The 16,820-nt window shown below is 47.2% G+C and overlaps 1 protein-coding gene across 2 annotated transcripts in view; it reads right to left on the reverse strand.

The window, feature by feature from the left end:
- Positions 1–3,060: 3,060 nt before the first annotated feature.
- Positions 3,061–16,820, reverse strand: part of CACNA1I (calcium voltage-gated channel subunit alpha1 I) — an 88,444-nt gene continuing 74,684 nt past the window's right edge. The window contains exons 28-35 of one of the 2 annotated variants that reach the window (XM_071801651.1): positions 14,857–14,935; positions 14,157–14,278; positions 12,872–13,210; positions 12,094–12,240; positions 7,751–7,867; positions 7,193–7,358; positions 6,135–6,331; positions 3,061–4,365 (exon numbers count right to left, since the gene is read on the reverse strand). In XM_071801651.1, the coding sequence (XP_071657752.1) occupies positions 3,664–4,365; positions 6,135–6,331; positions 7,193–7,358; positions 7,751–7,867; positions 12,094–12,240; positions 12,872–13,210; positions 14,157–14,278; positions 14,857–14,935 (1,869 nt within the window). In that variant the 3' untranslated portion in view covers positions 3,061–3,663. Of the gene's footprint in view, positions 4,366–6,134; positions 6,332–7,192; positions 7,362–7,750; positions 7,868–12,093; positions 12,241–12,871; positions 13,211–14,156; positions 14,279–14,856; positions 14,936–16,820 lie in introns of both variants that reach the window. The other variant, XM_065837465.2, reaches the window with a different exon arrangement.

The following is a 16,820-nucleotide window of genomic DNA, read 5'->3' on the forward strand; positions in this document are numbered from 1 at the left end:
GTCCCCGGGCCGCAATAATGTCTCCAAGATGAAAAGAGCTCAGTACACCTAGCTTGGTGGAGCAGCGGCTGGAGCAAGACACAGTAGCAGTGTGTGAGTACATGGAGGATCTCAGCATCGAGCAGGGAGAGGGACCGGTTTCGGTGGGAGACGCGGGGGAGAGCCGGGCACAAGGGTCATGTGGCAGTGCAACATAATAGAGCAATCTCGGGTTGATGATGGCAAAGAGCCTCCTGGCAGGAGCTGCCTGCGATATAGTACCCCGTGGGAAGTGGGGAGTATGGGAGGCTGAAAAGATGCCTGGGCAAATCCTGGCTGCCCTCAGGTGTTGTCTGGGAGGTGGGTGGGTGATGACAGAGGTTCTTCTGGGTGCCAACAGACCAGTGTAGCTGGGAAAGGCAGCTCTTGCCAGGAGAAACCACAGAGCCTGGCCCACCACAGAAATCCCCAGCAAAAACATGAGGTGTTTGCTGGGCTTTAGTATTCTGCTTCCTTTTTGGGAAGGATGGATGTTTCCTCCTTCTTCTTTAAACAGTTAGTAAATAATTAAAAGAGAGAGACAAAATATTCTCTAAAGATAACCCAGTCTTCTGTTACCATGGCAACCTCCTTCCTAAGCCAGAAGCCTTTTGCTCGAGTCACACAGCGGAGGGCGAAAGTCCTTTTGCAGTGAGGCAGGAGCGGTGGCATGACCCTGCTGGGAGGAGAAGGGGAGACCTTTTGCAGAGCAAAAGGACTAACACGAACCCCAAATCACAACAGAAACAAAGGTTTTCCTTGCAAGTCAGCTCCAGGGACAAAAAAAGAAGAAGCTGAGACAACATCCATCCCAGGGGTTCTAAGTCACCCCATGAGGTCACCACTGCCATCTTTCCCAGCATCTTTTGACAATTCTCCCCTCTCAACTGTCCTAAGTGTAGGCCATACTTCTATCATGACAGAATATTGGGCTAGTCTCTAGCACTTGCACTGGTATCTGACCTTTCGCCCTTCCCTCAGCCAAAAAGTTTCACAGCCCACATGACTGCCAGGATGAGGAGAGCTCGGAGTCCCACCTCCAAGTCCACTTATGGCCACCTTCCAGGAAACACCTTGTGCATCAAATTGTCTGGGATTTGGACAGGTTTTAATGGTTTGGGTTTTTTGGTAAGCCCTACCTCTGCCTTCAAAGTAGCTCTAGGTTTGAGTCTAAGCCTTGTACAGCCCAAATTTGTTGTTCAGCCTTTTGGGGACTGACTGCCCTCCTTCCCTGAGGATGTGAAACCATGTGTCACGTCTCTCCTCTCTGGCCACAGGAGTGCAGGCAGGGACAACTCACCCAAAGAACAAATAGTGCAAAAAAAAAAAATAAAACATTTGCAGACCCTTATTATTGCTTTAATAAATTTGGATTAACATCCTTTCTGCAAGGACAGGGACCTGGGCTCTTCTGCCCTCTTCCTGCAGGCCTTACCTCCCTGCAGTCAGCATGCATGCCTGCAACAGAGCAAACATTCCTTCCAGCAAATAAATCAAGTCCGTGCAGTAATTATCCTTTTCCTGGCTGTTGGTCCCTTTTGACGCGCTTGTTGTTTACAGCCCTGGCTCATAAGATGCAGCAGCTGCTTAAAAATCACACAGGTCAAAATAAAATTGGAACACATGTTTTGTAATGCCCACTTCACAAGACTTCAAATGCCAGCTGGATGAACACTGGGAGGGCTGCAGGGACCCTCTTATCTGATAGAAAAATGGAACAGGAATCCCCAAGGGAGCCCTGCTCCTTGTCTGAGCAGTGCATCAGCCTCCAGACTCCTCTGTCTCTGCTGGGCTTCTATCTTCTCTGCACTGCCCTGTGTTCTCTGACACACCTTGGTGGGGCTTTCCTGGGGCAGTAGGTGACATCCCAAATTCTTTGTGCCCCTGGCTGGCTGGCCGGTCTTCCTACCCAGCTGCAAACCTGGGAAGGGTATGAAACCTTGGCACTGCTGCAGGAGGAGGTCCAGGAAGCAGACACGTGCAGTCACACTGCTGGAAAGGTGACAGGCGATGCAGCCTCTTGACGCCTTGCTGCAACCATGCTGGAAGAGGATCACATCTGCCATGTCAAATCCTGTATCCTGAGGCAAGTCATGGTTTGAGGAGTCGGTCTGCCCTCACCCTCCCGGGGTGAACGCACAACCCCCTGCAAGGCAGGGGCAAGGAGAGCTGCAGTTTTTCTCCCTCTCCCCCATCCCTCCAGCTGGTAAGCCAGTTAGCCCAGACACAAAGCACATAAACACCCTTACATTTCTGTGCACACACACACGTGTATTCCCTGCTCTCCATGTTGCAACTGAGCAGGACTCTGGTCCCAGCTACACTGATACAAATCAGGAAAATGCCAGAGGATGAAGGTGATGCTGGAGGCAGAGGCACCACCGAGCCAAGGATGCTCTTGTAGAGTCTTCCCACCAGGATTTGGAGTAGGGTTAGCCCTCAGCCAGGGGGCCACTGTGTTTTGTGTTGTTGAAGCCCCCTTTGCTTTTATTTGACTCTTTAAAAATTCTAGGTTTTGTCTTCATTTAAGATATATAGCTATAGATACAAAAATAACAGATAGGTTTCTCTACAGATGATTTTTGCACCTTTGGGCTTCTAAAATAAAGTATCACATTTACTGCAAATGAAAGGGAGAAAAGTTCAATTTCCTCTCCTTTTTTTACCTCCCCCCTACCCTTTTCCACCTGCCTCTCCCACTGTAAATTTCCCTGTGTCTTGTAATTTTTTTTTTTCCCTTAGCAGTTTGCTCTCTTTGGAAAATGAACAATATAAAGACAACAAAACAACAAAAATACGCCATGTAGCCTCTATCCCCTCCTCCCATGAGCATGCCCACTGTGTTCACACATTCTTTTCAAAGCAAAGCTTTTCACCTCAAAACGTTTCCCATGCTCCATGGCTATTTGCTTTTCCCTGCTGCTGGGGCCAGATTTTCACCTGCTGTAAATCAGCATGAATCCACCTCAAGCCAGAGCTCCGCTGTTTTACACCAACAGAAGTGCACAATCGCATTTTGCCAATTTATGCTCGACCTGAAGGTCTGGTCCGCAATTTTTAATGTTTGAAATGGAAGCATAAACAATAAGGAAGTTCCCAGAAACAGGCAAGGCAAACCCCAGATGATTTTCCCTTGCTGCTCACCCTGCTTCCCTTCTCTTTGCCCCCACCCTCCTTGTTTGGCGTAGCACCTCCTTCAGCCCCCATTTGCTTGTTCCGCTTTAGCACTTTCTGAAATTCATAATCTCTTGGTAAAAAAAATAAATAAATCGATCTCTCTCTGTATGTATATGTATATAACTAAACAGCTGCCACGCAGCAGTCACCTGGCTGGAGGGTCCTGTCCCTGCCAGCCCCACGGCCTTTTCTTGTCACTATAGTCTCTGCGGTGATGGTCCAGGTCGTGCCCTCAGGCAGGACTGTTCCTGTATTGCTTGCACTCTCCCATGCCTCTGAGGTACGGTACCAGAGTATTTATTCTATATATATATATTTATGTATATATATATATATATATATTTATAAATTTTTGTTTGCCTCGTTCTTTTTCTTGCAAATCCTTTGGAATTGCTGCTGTGGAGAAGCTAGTGAAACACGCTCCCCGTGCCAGTGGCATTATGCTCCCTCCCTGCACCCTATGGACCCTCATCTGTTCCTCTTGGTGACTCCATCACCCAGCTCCAGCTTGGATGGGAGCGGGGAGCCGTGGTCCCCTGTCCCCAGTCTGCCAGGGCTGTCCGGTTCCTCTCCTTCCCTGGGTAAGCGGGTGTCCTTGCAGAAGTCCGTCACCCACGAAGGCATGGAGAGGAAGCCCCGGGGATCAACGGTGTAGAAGGGCTTGGTGTGGTGGGCGGTGGGGCGGCGCGGTGAGGGGCTGGCATGGAGGCTGCTGGTGCTGCTGCACTTCTTCACCAGCGTCAGCCCTGGTGGTGGGGGCGAGAAAAGGGAGGTCAGCGAGAGGCTGCTGAGGGTCTCCGAGGGCTCGCTGTTGTTGCCGCCCCCCCGCAGGCTGCTGCCCACCCCTTCCTCATCCGAGGGGTCCATGGAGTCGTGGTGGGTGCAGCCGGGGCTGGTGCTCCCGCCGCTGCTGTGGCTGCGCTGGTGCCGACGGATGCTCTGCAGGCTGAAGAGCCCCCGGCCCCGCAGGCTCCGGCAGCGGGAGGCAGGTGAGAGGGGGGCTGCCAGGGGTCTTTGGGTGCCAGCAGCTGGCACAGGGCACAGAGCCACCGGGAGGTCCAGGGTGCACTGGGGAGAGTCACTGAGGTTCAGGCTGTCCTCCAGCGTGGTCTGCAGGCTGCCTGCCGAGCTGCTGCTCCGGCTGTCCAGCGAGGTATCGCTCTCAGGGGCCTGGGAAGCAGGAATGTGAAAACACAGTTCTCAGGAAAGAGGTGGGCAGGGAGCAACAGACTTTGCCCTTTTATTTATTTATTTATTTATTAAATATTTTATTACTTTGGGGTGTGCAAATAAACCACAATTACAGAAAAAGGGGGAAAACTCAAATTTTTCCCTCGCTCTGCTGAGGGCGGTGCAGCTATAAACTGTCAAGCAATGCTACAAAGCACCAGCCATGAAGCTTGCTCCCTTCTGGGAGAGGTGGAAAGGTTTCAATATTTTGAGCTCTGATTTCATTCTGCTCCACAATGAGTCTTCCCCTCCCACATGAGATGCTCCACCAAAAGGAAGGGGAGCTGGTCTGTAAGCTCTGCAGCCCCTGCCGCCAGGCTGTTCCTGCCCACTGGGCTCCAGGAGGCAGCAGAGCTGAGATTGCCTGTGGGTCCCCACTCTTGGCTTCCCTGTGAACCTGGCACACAGGCTGCGGACACATCAAAACCATCAGCTGGCCAGAAATCAAGGGACTTCTGTACTTAGACCTCAGGCTCTGTACACAGACCTCCTCTAACTGAAAAAAAAGCAATGTTTCCAGAGAGAAAAGAGGCCTCATAGTCCTTCTGACCAGGACTCATTGCAATGACAGTATTTAGGGTAGAAAAGTGGAGTCCCCTTCCAGCAGGAATGGGAAACAGCTTTAATTTCCTTGTATCAAGGCTCATTAATTTAAGTTGCATTTCCTAGGAAACTGGTCTGCACTGAGATCATCACTGGGACACAGCCCTGGGAATGATGCATGTAGGACTGGAAGCAGTCTCCTGAACCTTAGCTATTCAGTACAAGCTCCATCACATAATCAGAAGTTTACCGATTTCTCCTCTACAACAGCTCCGTACTTTTACCCCAGTGGTATGCCAGCTCCAGAGCTCTTCCTCTTCATGTCTAAGCTTATACCAGAAGTTTCAACACCGTAACAACTCAGCGGCCTCAGCTAGAGGCTAAATTTCTCCCTGGTGAATTTATACACATTTGTATCTTGCCCAGAGTGTCTGTCACATAGAACTAGATAACATGATTTTATTTTTGTTTTTTAGTTTGTCTGGAATAGAGTGTTCCTGTACTCCTCAAACAGGAATTGTTTGTGGAGTATCTTCTAAGAACAACAACAAGGATCCCTATTGGACTTTCATCTCTGCCTCCTCTGCTCTTCAGAGACACTTGATCTCCCCTCAACACTTTTGTTCTACTCTTTCATTAGTGAGAAACAGCTGCCTTTTCAGAAAGAGACAGCACCTTCCTGGGATGTAAGAGCTAAGTGGGCAGGAGAAAATGGCGAACTCAGGGACGTGGTGTGTGGATGTGCCAGGAAGGGCTGTGGAGGAGGTGGGTGAGGAGAAGCCTGTTACAACCAAGCAGGTGCGTGATCCAGAGTCGTGGCACTAAGAAGAGCCGAGGCGGCTGTGCGGCTGCTGTCTCCCTGGCTCACACTGTGGCTGCTGTGCATGCACGTGTCTGCAGGGGCCCGGGCATGAGCTAAAAGGTGATGTGATTTTGTCTTCATGTGGGGCTAGCTGCAGCAGAATAATATTTGATTTCATGGAGTGAGAGTGATACAACACCCCTTTGCTCTCTCCTCCCCATCCCTCCTGCACTCTGCAGTCCACTGCGCTCCTCCCTGACCACAAGTGGATCTCTCCTTCCTCTGCCCTCCCACCTGCTCAGCTCCCTCTGGGTGTGACGTGCAGGATCAGGCTTTCCTCACAGAAGGAAGCGGAGGTCCTCACCTGATGAAGAAGTGAACAGTTCACACTCGGCGATCTCAGTGATGCCCATGAGCCTTGCAGAGAGATCTTAGGAAGGTTGCGTGGACATGAGACTTTCTCAGGCCCTGTCTGGGTGGCAGAGATGGCTGGGTGGAAAAATTCTGCTGGTACAGGTAACAGAGGGCAAGATGCACCTGGAGAGAAGGGGCTGGGAAGGACTGACAAAGCACCAAAAGAAATGGGGAGGAGAAGAGAAACAGAAAAAAAAAATTGAAGAGTCCTCCAATCTGATTTGGTGCCTTTGCTGCTGTTACACCAAGGGTCCTGCAAGTCCAGTGTATGGAGGATATTTAGTAACATGCACTCCTGATCAAGAAGCCTCAGCCTTGTGTTCACACCGTGGGTCTCACTCTCTACACAAGGACCGAAACCTGCAACAGACTTGGAAGATCTGACACAGCTCAGAGCCACAAAGCAACAGCCCAGCTTGCCTCTCCCGTTGCTGCTCTCACAGAGGAATGCTGAGCTGTTCAATTCATGTATCACCATCAGAGGACTTCCATCCCAGATCTTGCAATGCACAGGGTGAAGGGAGATTAAAAAAATTGCGGTGTGGGAAACCTGGGGACCACGGGAGGACAGGGTGTGCTCAAGAGTAGAACTGCAGCACTTCCACAAAGGGCAGACATGTATTACCTGTTCCTTGAACCTGCACCTGAGGAGCTTGGTCGGGGGCAGCAACGCTTAACCGTGCTGTGTGGGCACAGGTCATCCACCTGGCATGGCAGGGGAGTCTGTCCCCACACATGTCTGACTGTGGGTGGGTAAACTGCTGTAAATGGGAATCATCTCTTTCACAACACTTCACATAGGCAAGTCTGAAGGAAGATATAAGCAAAAGAAGGAACTGCTTCTCATCCCATTCTTGAAGACTGACAAACTGAAAGCGAATTCTTGGGGAGTGTAACCCCACATCACATTAACTCCATTCCTGGCAGGGGGCAGGCAGGAGAAAGGCAGATGAGCTGAACCAACCCACACTTTCAGCAGATCTAGATGATGATGAGAGCGACACTTACCTTTGGTACTTTCATGTTTTAGCCAAGATTGGACGGAGTTGAAAGGAGTTTTCTCCATTTCACACAGGTAACTGTCTGGGTTTCTTGAGTCATCCTCACTGGATACTGGGAGCAGGCATTCCCCTAGATCACCTACTGCATTGGAGTCAGGGCTGTCCTGATGATCCTGCTGGAAAAAAATAAGTGAGGACAAAACCTTGTGAGATTTAATGACAGATGACAGAGAAGACTTGTCAAAGCCTCAAGAAGGGCTCATTCTGAAGATACCTTCATGCTAGCTAAGAGATGCTCAGGTTTCCAGCCAAAATCCCCTAAATTTAGGTTCATTCAGAGGAAGTTACTGACAATAGTGAAGAGAACTTTCAAAAACATACATCCCTTTTTCCTCCTCAAATCCTTCTTCATGATATGTCTCTACAAAGCAGCTCTTGAAAAGTGACCAGAATTTATATTCCTCAGCAGGTCTGATGAATTCTGGATGAATACAGAGCACTTCAAACCAGTAGGGGCAGAAATACAGTGCACAGTCCAACATGCCCATGACCACCTGGGGCTAACCTTGATCTCCTTAGGACTCAGCTGAGAAGTGCTGCGATTGTCTAACTCATCTCCCAGAAGTATGGAAGAGGACTTGTCTGAGTTGAGGGATAATGCTTCCATTTCAGCCAGCTGGACCTGCAGGAAGGGAAATAAGCTGTCACAGGTCATACTTGGCATCTACGTTTCAAGCAATCACACAGTATATGATGGATAAAGTAAGAGCCTGTAGACCCAAGATCAATTTTAGGTTATATTCCTTGGATACATCAGGTACTGCCTAACCCAGACCTGGGCTGGACAGGAGAATCCACTTTTAATGAAGGTTGAACATATGATCTACAAGCAGCCCACCGTCAGTCCATGCTCCTCTAGTGCCAGAATTTGAGGAAGGAGTCCTGAATCTGTCCCAGCAATACAGCTAGCACAAGCCCCTGCAAGTAAAGCCAAGCAGGGAGAGGGCTCCCTCAGGCCAGTGACAAGGCACTCTGTCCTGCTGAGGGATGAGGAGTGGACCCCTTTTTCTGAAGGCTCCATGGGCAGCCCTGCTTAAACATCAAGATGCTTTCATTCCAGGGATAGTCATGCCTCTTGCAGTGCATGCCAGTATCATGCTTTTCATATTCTCTTACCTTCAATCACTGAAACCCTGTTTCCCTTCAGCTTTCCTGTGCCTTCCCTTTCCTCTCACCTCTAACCCACCCAAGATCCCAGCTAACACTATCTCTCACCCTGTTCTCCATCCCTAAACTTACCCCTCCCACCCACTCATACTTGTGCTCTCCTGCTTGCTGAAGTGATGCCTGTCCACTGCATCTTTCTCATCCTTGAGCCTCAGCTCCACTCCAGCCCCATGCCTGACCTTGCTTCATCTTTCAGTCTGTTTCATTTTTGGCCTCTCTCCCATCCTCTTTCCTCCAAGCTTTTGATTCCCCTCTGCATGACATCTCTTTCCCACAATGCCTGAAAAACATCTGCTTTTTCTAGTAGCCTAAACAGCTGCTCTGTCCCTCCTGTGCTTGGCTTTCCATCACCAGTCTCTAGAGTCCCACCAGTTCCTGACTCAAGAGCTATATTCTGGGTTGTCTCAGTCAGGACAGCTTGCTTCCTGGCCATTTATTTTGTCCTTCCCTGTGTTTGTGTTTGCAGGAGGCAGGTACAGCTTTTGAGCTATTAATATAAGAGCAGGTAGAACATTTTGAGAGATGACTCCTTCGAGCTGGGAGTTTGGTGGCTTGTGCCAGTGCCAGAGGCTGGAAGAGGTCTCCATCTGAGGGACAATGCACTTTGAACAAACAGGATGGAAAACCAGAGGGCACAAATGACATCCTTATTTGGGATATTATTCTGACACAGGGACACAGTGCTGTTCAACCATGAAAAAAGCCCAAAACCAACAACTGCTAGTCAGAGCACGGACGGCCCAGAGAGCCCACAATTAAGTTCTGTCAAGTACGCTACACAGCCACCAGTCAGCAACTACCTGTGTAGAGAAACAGTCTTCATTCGGTCCCACTTAACATGCATACTCATCTGTTACTCGCCTAAGTGCTTGTTACACCAGAACAGATTTACAGCTGTGCTTGCAGAGACGTGAGCGTGAAACGTGATAACATCTGCGACTACCTTCTCCGTCCATAAAAAAAGGGCTTCAACACAAGCCAGAATAGTCTGTTCTTCACTGAACTGCTCACTCACAAATTCTGACCACCCTGGGATCTACACAAAAAATACAGATCAACAAAGTCATGAACAGATCAACTTCACGAGTGGCAAGATGGTTCACTGCTGCTCACTGGCAAGCTCCTGCCACTGGCTAAACACACTATCAGCCACCAAAACGCAGATGTCTGTCAAGCACCCCAGGAGTGAAAGGAAAGAGATGACAAGAGAAGAGGTTAGAGTATGAAAAAAATATGGTTTGTTCTTATAGCTTCCCTTACTACAGAATATTTAAAAATCTTCCCACTAAAGTTGAGGAATAGAAAAAAAAAATGGCAGTGAAGGGAGAAGGGGCTGTCCACTAAGAGCACCATCCATGAAAACTGCATCAACCTGAGACACTGAACCACACGCACGTAGAATATATCTAGCTGCAGAAAAACGTATCTTCAAAAACAGACCTGTGATTACAAAAATCCTTAATTGTACAAATAATTTGTTTAAAAATAAGAGGCCAACAGCCTAACTAGGAAAGACGCTGAGCACTTCTACTCAATGCAACAAAAAGCTTAATTAATTAATTAGTTAATGACTTTGAGCATATGTTTAAGTGTTTTATCTGTCCACTGTACTCAGCACCTTGACAGATTAAACTACAAATGAAATGCGAATGAACGTTATTGGCTAATATGTGATTTTTTTGTCAGAAGGGCTGAGTTAAGGGTGATTCACCAGGCAGCAAGCACACTATTTTGTTCAAAAGCAGATGTATTGAATAGGACTAGATTAAAAAAAAAAAAAAACAAACAACAAACTGATTTGCCTATATAACTTGCTGTCATTTGGTTCTCAGATAGCACAATTCTGTCTGTGTGTACAATGCACATTCAGATATGTTGATATACAAGAGTACACTCTAATTTAATGACAATGTGCATTGCTGGTGCTACTGCTGGGACAAGCTGTGACTGCATGTAGTGATTTCCTGTTGGACTTTCCTCAGTGTTTTGTATACTATGAAATATGGATATGAATCAACCATGACTTAAAATCCTGACTGTAGTTTTGATTTATATGATCAGAAATAAAATACCAACATTTTACTGCTGAAGTTATTCTTGCAGATATAATTTCTTTTCAATTCCACATTTCAAATGTATTGAAATATCAATTTTGAAAAATAACGTATGGCTCTATAACAGCCATCAGGAAATATGATCTAAGAATAATTCTTCGGCTGTGATTATTCTGTTAAACTCTTTGCTGCGGGTTGCAATTGAAGATTTTGCTGCCTAGTTACCTTGCTGGGAAGGTAAGAAAATCTGTTGGTCTTGTCTTCATTCCTAGGCAGGATACTGAAGGCTACCTGGAAAGTTTTCAGATGCAGCAAACTAGCTGCAAATGACTTTATTTTGGGGTAATCATTCTGGAATGCCTTAGAAGATCTGATTTTCTGAGAAGGGTGAGCACCAACTGCTGAATATAAAGACTTAAGTAAAGCAGTGGAAACTGCGGTTAATTGAAAACTAGTTATTTTCTGCATTAATGCAACATCCATTTGTGAAGTGTTGCAACGCTGATAAACTACAGCAATGTTTGCATTGTGATACTTTCAAAGGGAAGCTATGCGGACAAGCAGATAACTAAAAGGCTTGAAAAAATTACAGCATCAGAACTAGGCATCCAAAGCCAAACAAAATATTGTTTTCTTCTAACATGGATAGAGTAACCTGCCAATGAGAGCTCTCTTTCCAAGCTTCCTGGTTTCTTCATAAGCAATAGCAACATTTCAAGAAAATGAAGATTGCCACTGCTGCACTGATTTACTGTCAGATGAGCCACGCTACTGTCACAAGTCTGACCATAATCATAGCACTTATATACAATAAAATTATTTCAGAAACAAAATTAATTCTCCTACTCACCTAACTTCTCCCAGACTACTTTGCTCCTGAAGTTTTGCAAGCTGAAAAGACTAATTGCTTAGGAAGTAGTTTTCCAAAGCATCTGCTAACTTCTGAAGCACAAATCTAAGCCATTTGGTGTCCCGCTCTTAGCAACAACCCATTTGTCAGCTAACAGGTTCTACAGCAGAAAAGAGACTCTCAAACTTTCTCAGTGGACCCATTTTTATTTAGTTTTTGCTCAAACTAATTAACTGTTTTCACCACAAACCAATCCTTGCTCACAGATGGTGACTCTATTCAACAAGGCATTTAAGCATGTGCTTAATTGACTGACCTCAACAGGGAATTAGCAAGCACATACTTAAAATGAAGACGAAACACATGCTTATATCTCCCACTGAATTGCCCCTGAATGCTGTCATTGGGGTGAGATACTTTCAGTCCTCTGTACAACATAAGCTTGAACCTCTGCTTTTCTTGCAGAATTGAACACAACAAGAGCTGCCAGGATGCCTTCACAGTCATTTCTATAAAGCTCATTCAGGCCGTCCTGATCTATGGGCTGGCACATCTCACCTTTCCACCACCTCAGACATTCCCCCGTGGCTAAGGAGGGCAGGCCTGTACTAGAGCCAGCATCAGCAATTCGTGACAGATGACAAACACAGGTCAACAAGCTCTCTGTCTACACAATCTACAGCCAGGAGCACACATCGGATGACCTGCGGGCATGTGGGTGTAGGTGTGTGGGTCTTGGGGGGAGAGTTCCCTCACGCATCCTCGTACGCAGGTTACCTCTTGCTTGTCATGGTTACACTTCTCGCACATGGCCGGCGAGGAGTAATGATGGAAGACGGAGCCCGATAGGTTATCGATGATCATTAACTCCCCGTCGAAGGAGTCCTTAATAATTAAAGAGACACTGTCCAGCCATAAGTTCTCCTAGGGGACAAGAAAGGGGGGAGGATGGGAGAGATCATTTTAAGAATGCTGAGTTTTTTGCTTCAAAGTTTCATGTGAATTTGGGGCTGGGTTCTCCACCCTGACTCATCTGGAGCAGCACCTTGTTCTGCGGGTACCTGCACAGGGTCACTGGGGGAGCATTTGCTCCTTAGGGTGTGTAAAGGTGCCAGATATCAATGCAAAAAAAAAAAAAAATAAAAAGGAAGGAGGAATTGTCTTTACTCACTATCAGTGTACCACAGCGCTACTCACACCTCCCTTACAGCTCTGCTGGAGCGCCTCACTCTTGATCTGCCATTTCCCCTGCTCTCTTCTCCTGAGCTTCCTATCAGATTTGCTCCTAACAAACCTTTAGCTGATCTGCTCCATTTCTCCTCTGCTGGCCCCCAGGTTCCTACACCATGATGACAATGAACAGAACCCACTGCTGCACAGCCTTGTCCCCAAAATGATGCTATCAACTGAAAAAGCCTCCTGCTGAACGCAAATCTCTCACCCTAAGGTGGAGGCATCTATCTGCTACTGCTGAACCCTCAGTCATCTAGGCTGCCCAGCTTCTCCCCACAGCTACTTGCTGCAGTCTGGTTGGTAAGCTCAAAGGTGTACTTACCTGTGCTGGAGAGTAACATCTCATGCATAGGCGTCCTTCAGGATCTGTTCTCCCACCTCCTCCTTCTGTTCCTGTTCCTTTTCCCTGTCTTGAATTTGCAGATCCTGACTTGCGGGAGCACAGCCCATGTGCAAATTCCAGCTCAATCTCAGCATCCATCTCTGCATCCTCCAGAGCCTCCTTGTTACTGTCATCGAGATGTTTCATGAGCACAGCTACCACCACATTGATGAGGACAAACTGGGCTGTGAGCACAAAGCTGACAAAGTACAGTGGGGAGATGAACTGCAGGTTGCTGAGGCAGCTTCGGTCATCGTGGCTGCAGTCACGCAAGGTATCCTTGAGGGGAAGTTGGGTTTGAGAGGGAACGATGGAAGGAAGGAAGGAAGGAAGGAAGGAAGGAAGGAAGGAAGGAAGGAAGGAAGGAAGGAAGGAAGGAAGGAAGGAAGGAAGGAAGGAAGGAAGGAAGGAAGGAAGGAAGGAAGGAAGGAAGGAAGGAAGGAAGGAAGGAAGGAAGGAAGGAAGGAAGGAAGGAAGGAAGGAAGGAAGGAAGGAAGGAAGGAAGGAAGGAAGGAAGGAAGGAAGGACTAAAGTAAGAATACAGGCTTGGCTGCTCTTGCTGTCAAAAAACACTGACACCAATGGAAAGAGCAAGGCAAATACTTCTATCACCCCACACCCTCTGTGATCATAAGGTCCTCAAAGAATCTGGGATGCTATCTGATCATATGCTCTCTGCTGCAGAGCAAATATGTCGAAAGGTGTACAGAGGAAACTACTTCCAGATCATCATATGTTGCTGCCACTGTAACCCCACACATGTGAGCAAGAACGAAATAAGCAGTCTGGTACTGCCTTCTCCCATCCAGACTCAAAAGCACCATATGTGTTCAAAGACCTTTCATCTCTCCACGTCCTTTGAAAGAAGAAAGTATTTAGTTTGGATTGCCCTGGTAGCTCTGCAGATGGGTGCCATATCCAATGCACCTACATTCAGGTTTGCTAAGAGGTCTTACAACAGTGGATGTTCCCTCTTAGACTGGACAGTCTTCTTGTCCCTCCCTAGGACAAATTGCATTTTTCTCAGATGTCTGTAGGACTAGATGAGCCCAGAATCTGAGTTACCATGGCAGGGAGGGAGATTCTGACCTGAGTAGGGACCTTATCTAGCAACCCAGCTTCTGTGCCCATTCCCTTTTCTAGCCCAAGCACCGCTGAGCAGATCACACATAGAAATTTCTCCTTCCCCACCATAAGGACATCCACACCCCTGAAGCCCAGTTACCTTCATGATCCCATTCCAGTTGTCGCCTGTGGACACCTGGAAGAGTGTGAGGAAGGCCATCCCGAAGTTCTCAAAGGTGGCATGGCGGCTCATGCCCTCACAGGGGTTCTCATCATTGCATACTGAAAGGAAGGGGATCGCAGCTATCAGCTGAGGACACATTAACGGCCCTGAGGTCAACAGCAGGTACTGGGGGAGGGGACTTCAGGCTTTTCACAGCCTGGAGACCTCAGGTAATGGCAGCAGCACCCTGCCCAACAGTTGGCTGTTGCCCAGCAATACAGAAAAAACACTGATGTCCCAGCCCTGGGATATAAGGCAGTGTAACTCAGTTGCTCAGGGGTATCCTCCCAATCTGTCATTGTGCTGCCTTTCTTCTTCATCAATATTCCATGACAAGAGATGTAAATAAACTTTCCCTGAATTTTTCTTGTAATCTTGAAGGCAATATCAACATAGGCAGTGCAGAAAAAGCAAGAATTTAATAATTAAAGAGAAACCAGATGCTGCTTTTATTTTGTTAGGCTGTTAGGACAATAACAACTTAGTAGGAAATTCCTCTTACATCAGTTATGCATAAGGGAGAATGAAGGCCATCAAGTACTTCAGTCCCTTTATTAAATTAGTACTGATTCTGAGAAACCTCAGCTTCCCAGCAGATCTGTAGCTCACACTGGAGCATGGTCTGCTTGAGACTTACCCAGTTTTCCAAAGAGCTCCACTCCTAGAGCAGCGTAGATGAAAAAGAGTAGCATGAAAAGGAGTCCAAGGTTTCCCACCTGAAACCAAAGGGCATGGTCAGCAGACCCTAAAGCCTATTTCATCTGTACAGGCAACTGTTTCTGTCTTTCAAAGCCTGAAGAGAACAGCAGCAAATTCCCAGTGCACAAACGCAACCAATCAACTGCTCAACACCAGGGATATCACCAGTGGTGGCATCAGTTCCAACTGGACTTGAAGGGTGCTCTTTTCCTAGTTGCCTCCACTCCAGCACAAGGTCTAGCCAGGGCTGACTAAATTGTGCAGTTTCTGGGCCAGGTGAAGACAAGCACATTGGAGCAGGGGCACACAAGGTGAAGTCATTTTGGCTGGGTGAAGGACAAGCTATGGATTACAGCATACAGACATGTCCTGCAGTGCTACGTGCGCCACCAAACTGCCTAAATCCCTTGAAATCATGCTCATGTGAAGACTGCAACAGCAGTGCTCCAAAGACAGGGACACAGGTACACCAGCTCCTGCCATGAGCCAGGCAGAGCATGGCGGGGCAAAGCACCAGCTTCACGTGAAGGTTACAACATGGCTTGATGAAGGAGTAGGCAGGCGGAAGGGAAGAAAGATGAGGAGGCACTTTTGAAATGTGTGGAGAGGAGTAGAAGAAGAGAGAAAAAGAGACTATGAAGGCGCCAAGAGAGGAAGCAGGGCTTCCTTTGCATCTCATGAATAACAGGTCAAAGCCTGATTTCTGGGCCTCCGGCAGCTGCTGTTTGGAAAACCCCCATTGCAAAGATTGCTACTTCACAAAGGCAGCAGTGCCACATACAGGTACTGCTCCCAAGTCACCTCTCTCCCAAATCACTGCTTGTCTCTGAATCTCCTGCCTCCCAGCATGTGAGGCAGTCGGGTTACATGTGAGGAGCAGGAGGAGGTTTTGGAAGAGGCAGGATGAACAGTAACAGAATCGCCAGTAACAGTGAGCTCACTGTTGGTGGAGCAAGAGAAGTGGTATATGGGCGTTTTTGAAAAACTGAAAAGTGTCTGGTCTAAATGCATGTGGTCACTGGGCCTTTGCTAGGATCATCCATTTCAGGAGTCTAATTTAGTTATTGCAACTGCTGTACCATCCAAATTCAGGAGAGAAATAATATGATTCAGTCCACCCACTCCCCTGAGCAGCCAGACCCTGGCTCCCTGCGTGCTCAGTGGAAGGAATTATTTCTGATGACTAAATTGGATACCATAGTAAATGCTGCAAACACACACTTCTGGGTCTGTGTCTACAGGGCATTAAGAAAAAGAAGTTAATAAAACCTAGCTAAGGGCAACATTTCCAAAGGGCTCTTCAAAATTGAAGCTCTATTCGCTCTTAAGAATTGTTGCAGTGTAACAAAGACAGGAAGGGAATTGAAACAGGACAAGTGGAGACGCCTTCTATGCCATTAGCAAGCCAAAATCCCTGATGTGAGTCTGTGCTCTAGGAACAAAAAGAGAAAGGTCGAAAGGAGGAAAAAGTGCAAGGGAAAGGACAGCTTATTTTAAACTGCTTCTTTTGGCAAAGCCAATAAATCTTGAAGAATAATATTAGAGATAATTCAATTGTCCCCCAAAGACCCAGAGTATAAAATATGGAGACTAAATTCAATCTTTTAACAGTGAAACTGGGGGATTTTAGCCCTGCTTTAAGTGCAGATTTTTACACAGCTTTAACTATGGAGTGATTTTTGATCCCTCTGTTATATAAGTTTATTAAATGAAGCCAACCTGTTACAAAAGGAAGCAAAAGATAGTCAATAGGAGGCGGATTGATCATAGGCTTTGATGCTGGAAAGATTAAGCACTGCTTGTTACCACTTCCCAGGGAATATTTAGAAGACAGACCTTTAGACATCTGCTCATGAGGGTTCTGTGGCAGATATTAATGACCCCCAGAAGACCCAACCTATC

This window comes from Patagioenas fasciata, chromosome 1 (assembly GCF_037038585.1).
Source record: "Patagioenas fasciata isolate bPatFas1 chromosome 1, bPatFas1.hap1, whole genome shotgun sequence".
NCBI classification, from domain to species: Eukaryota; Metazoa; Chordata; class Aves; order Columbiformes; family Columbidae; genus Patagioenas; species Patagioenas fasciata.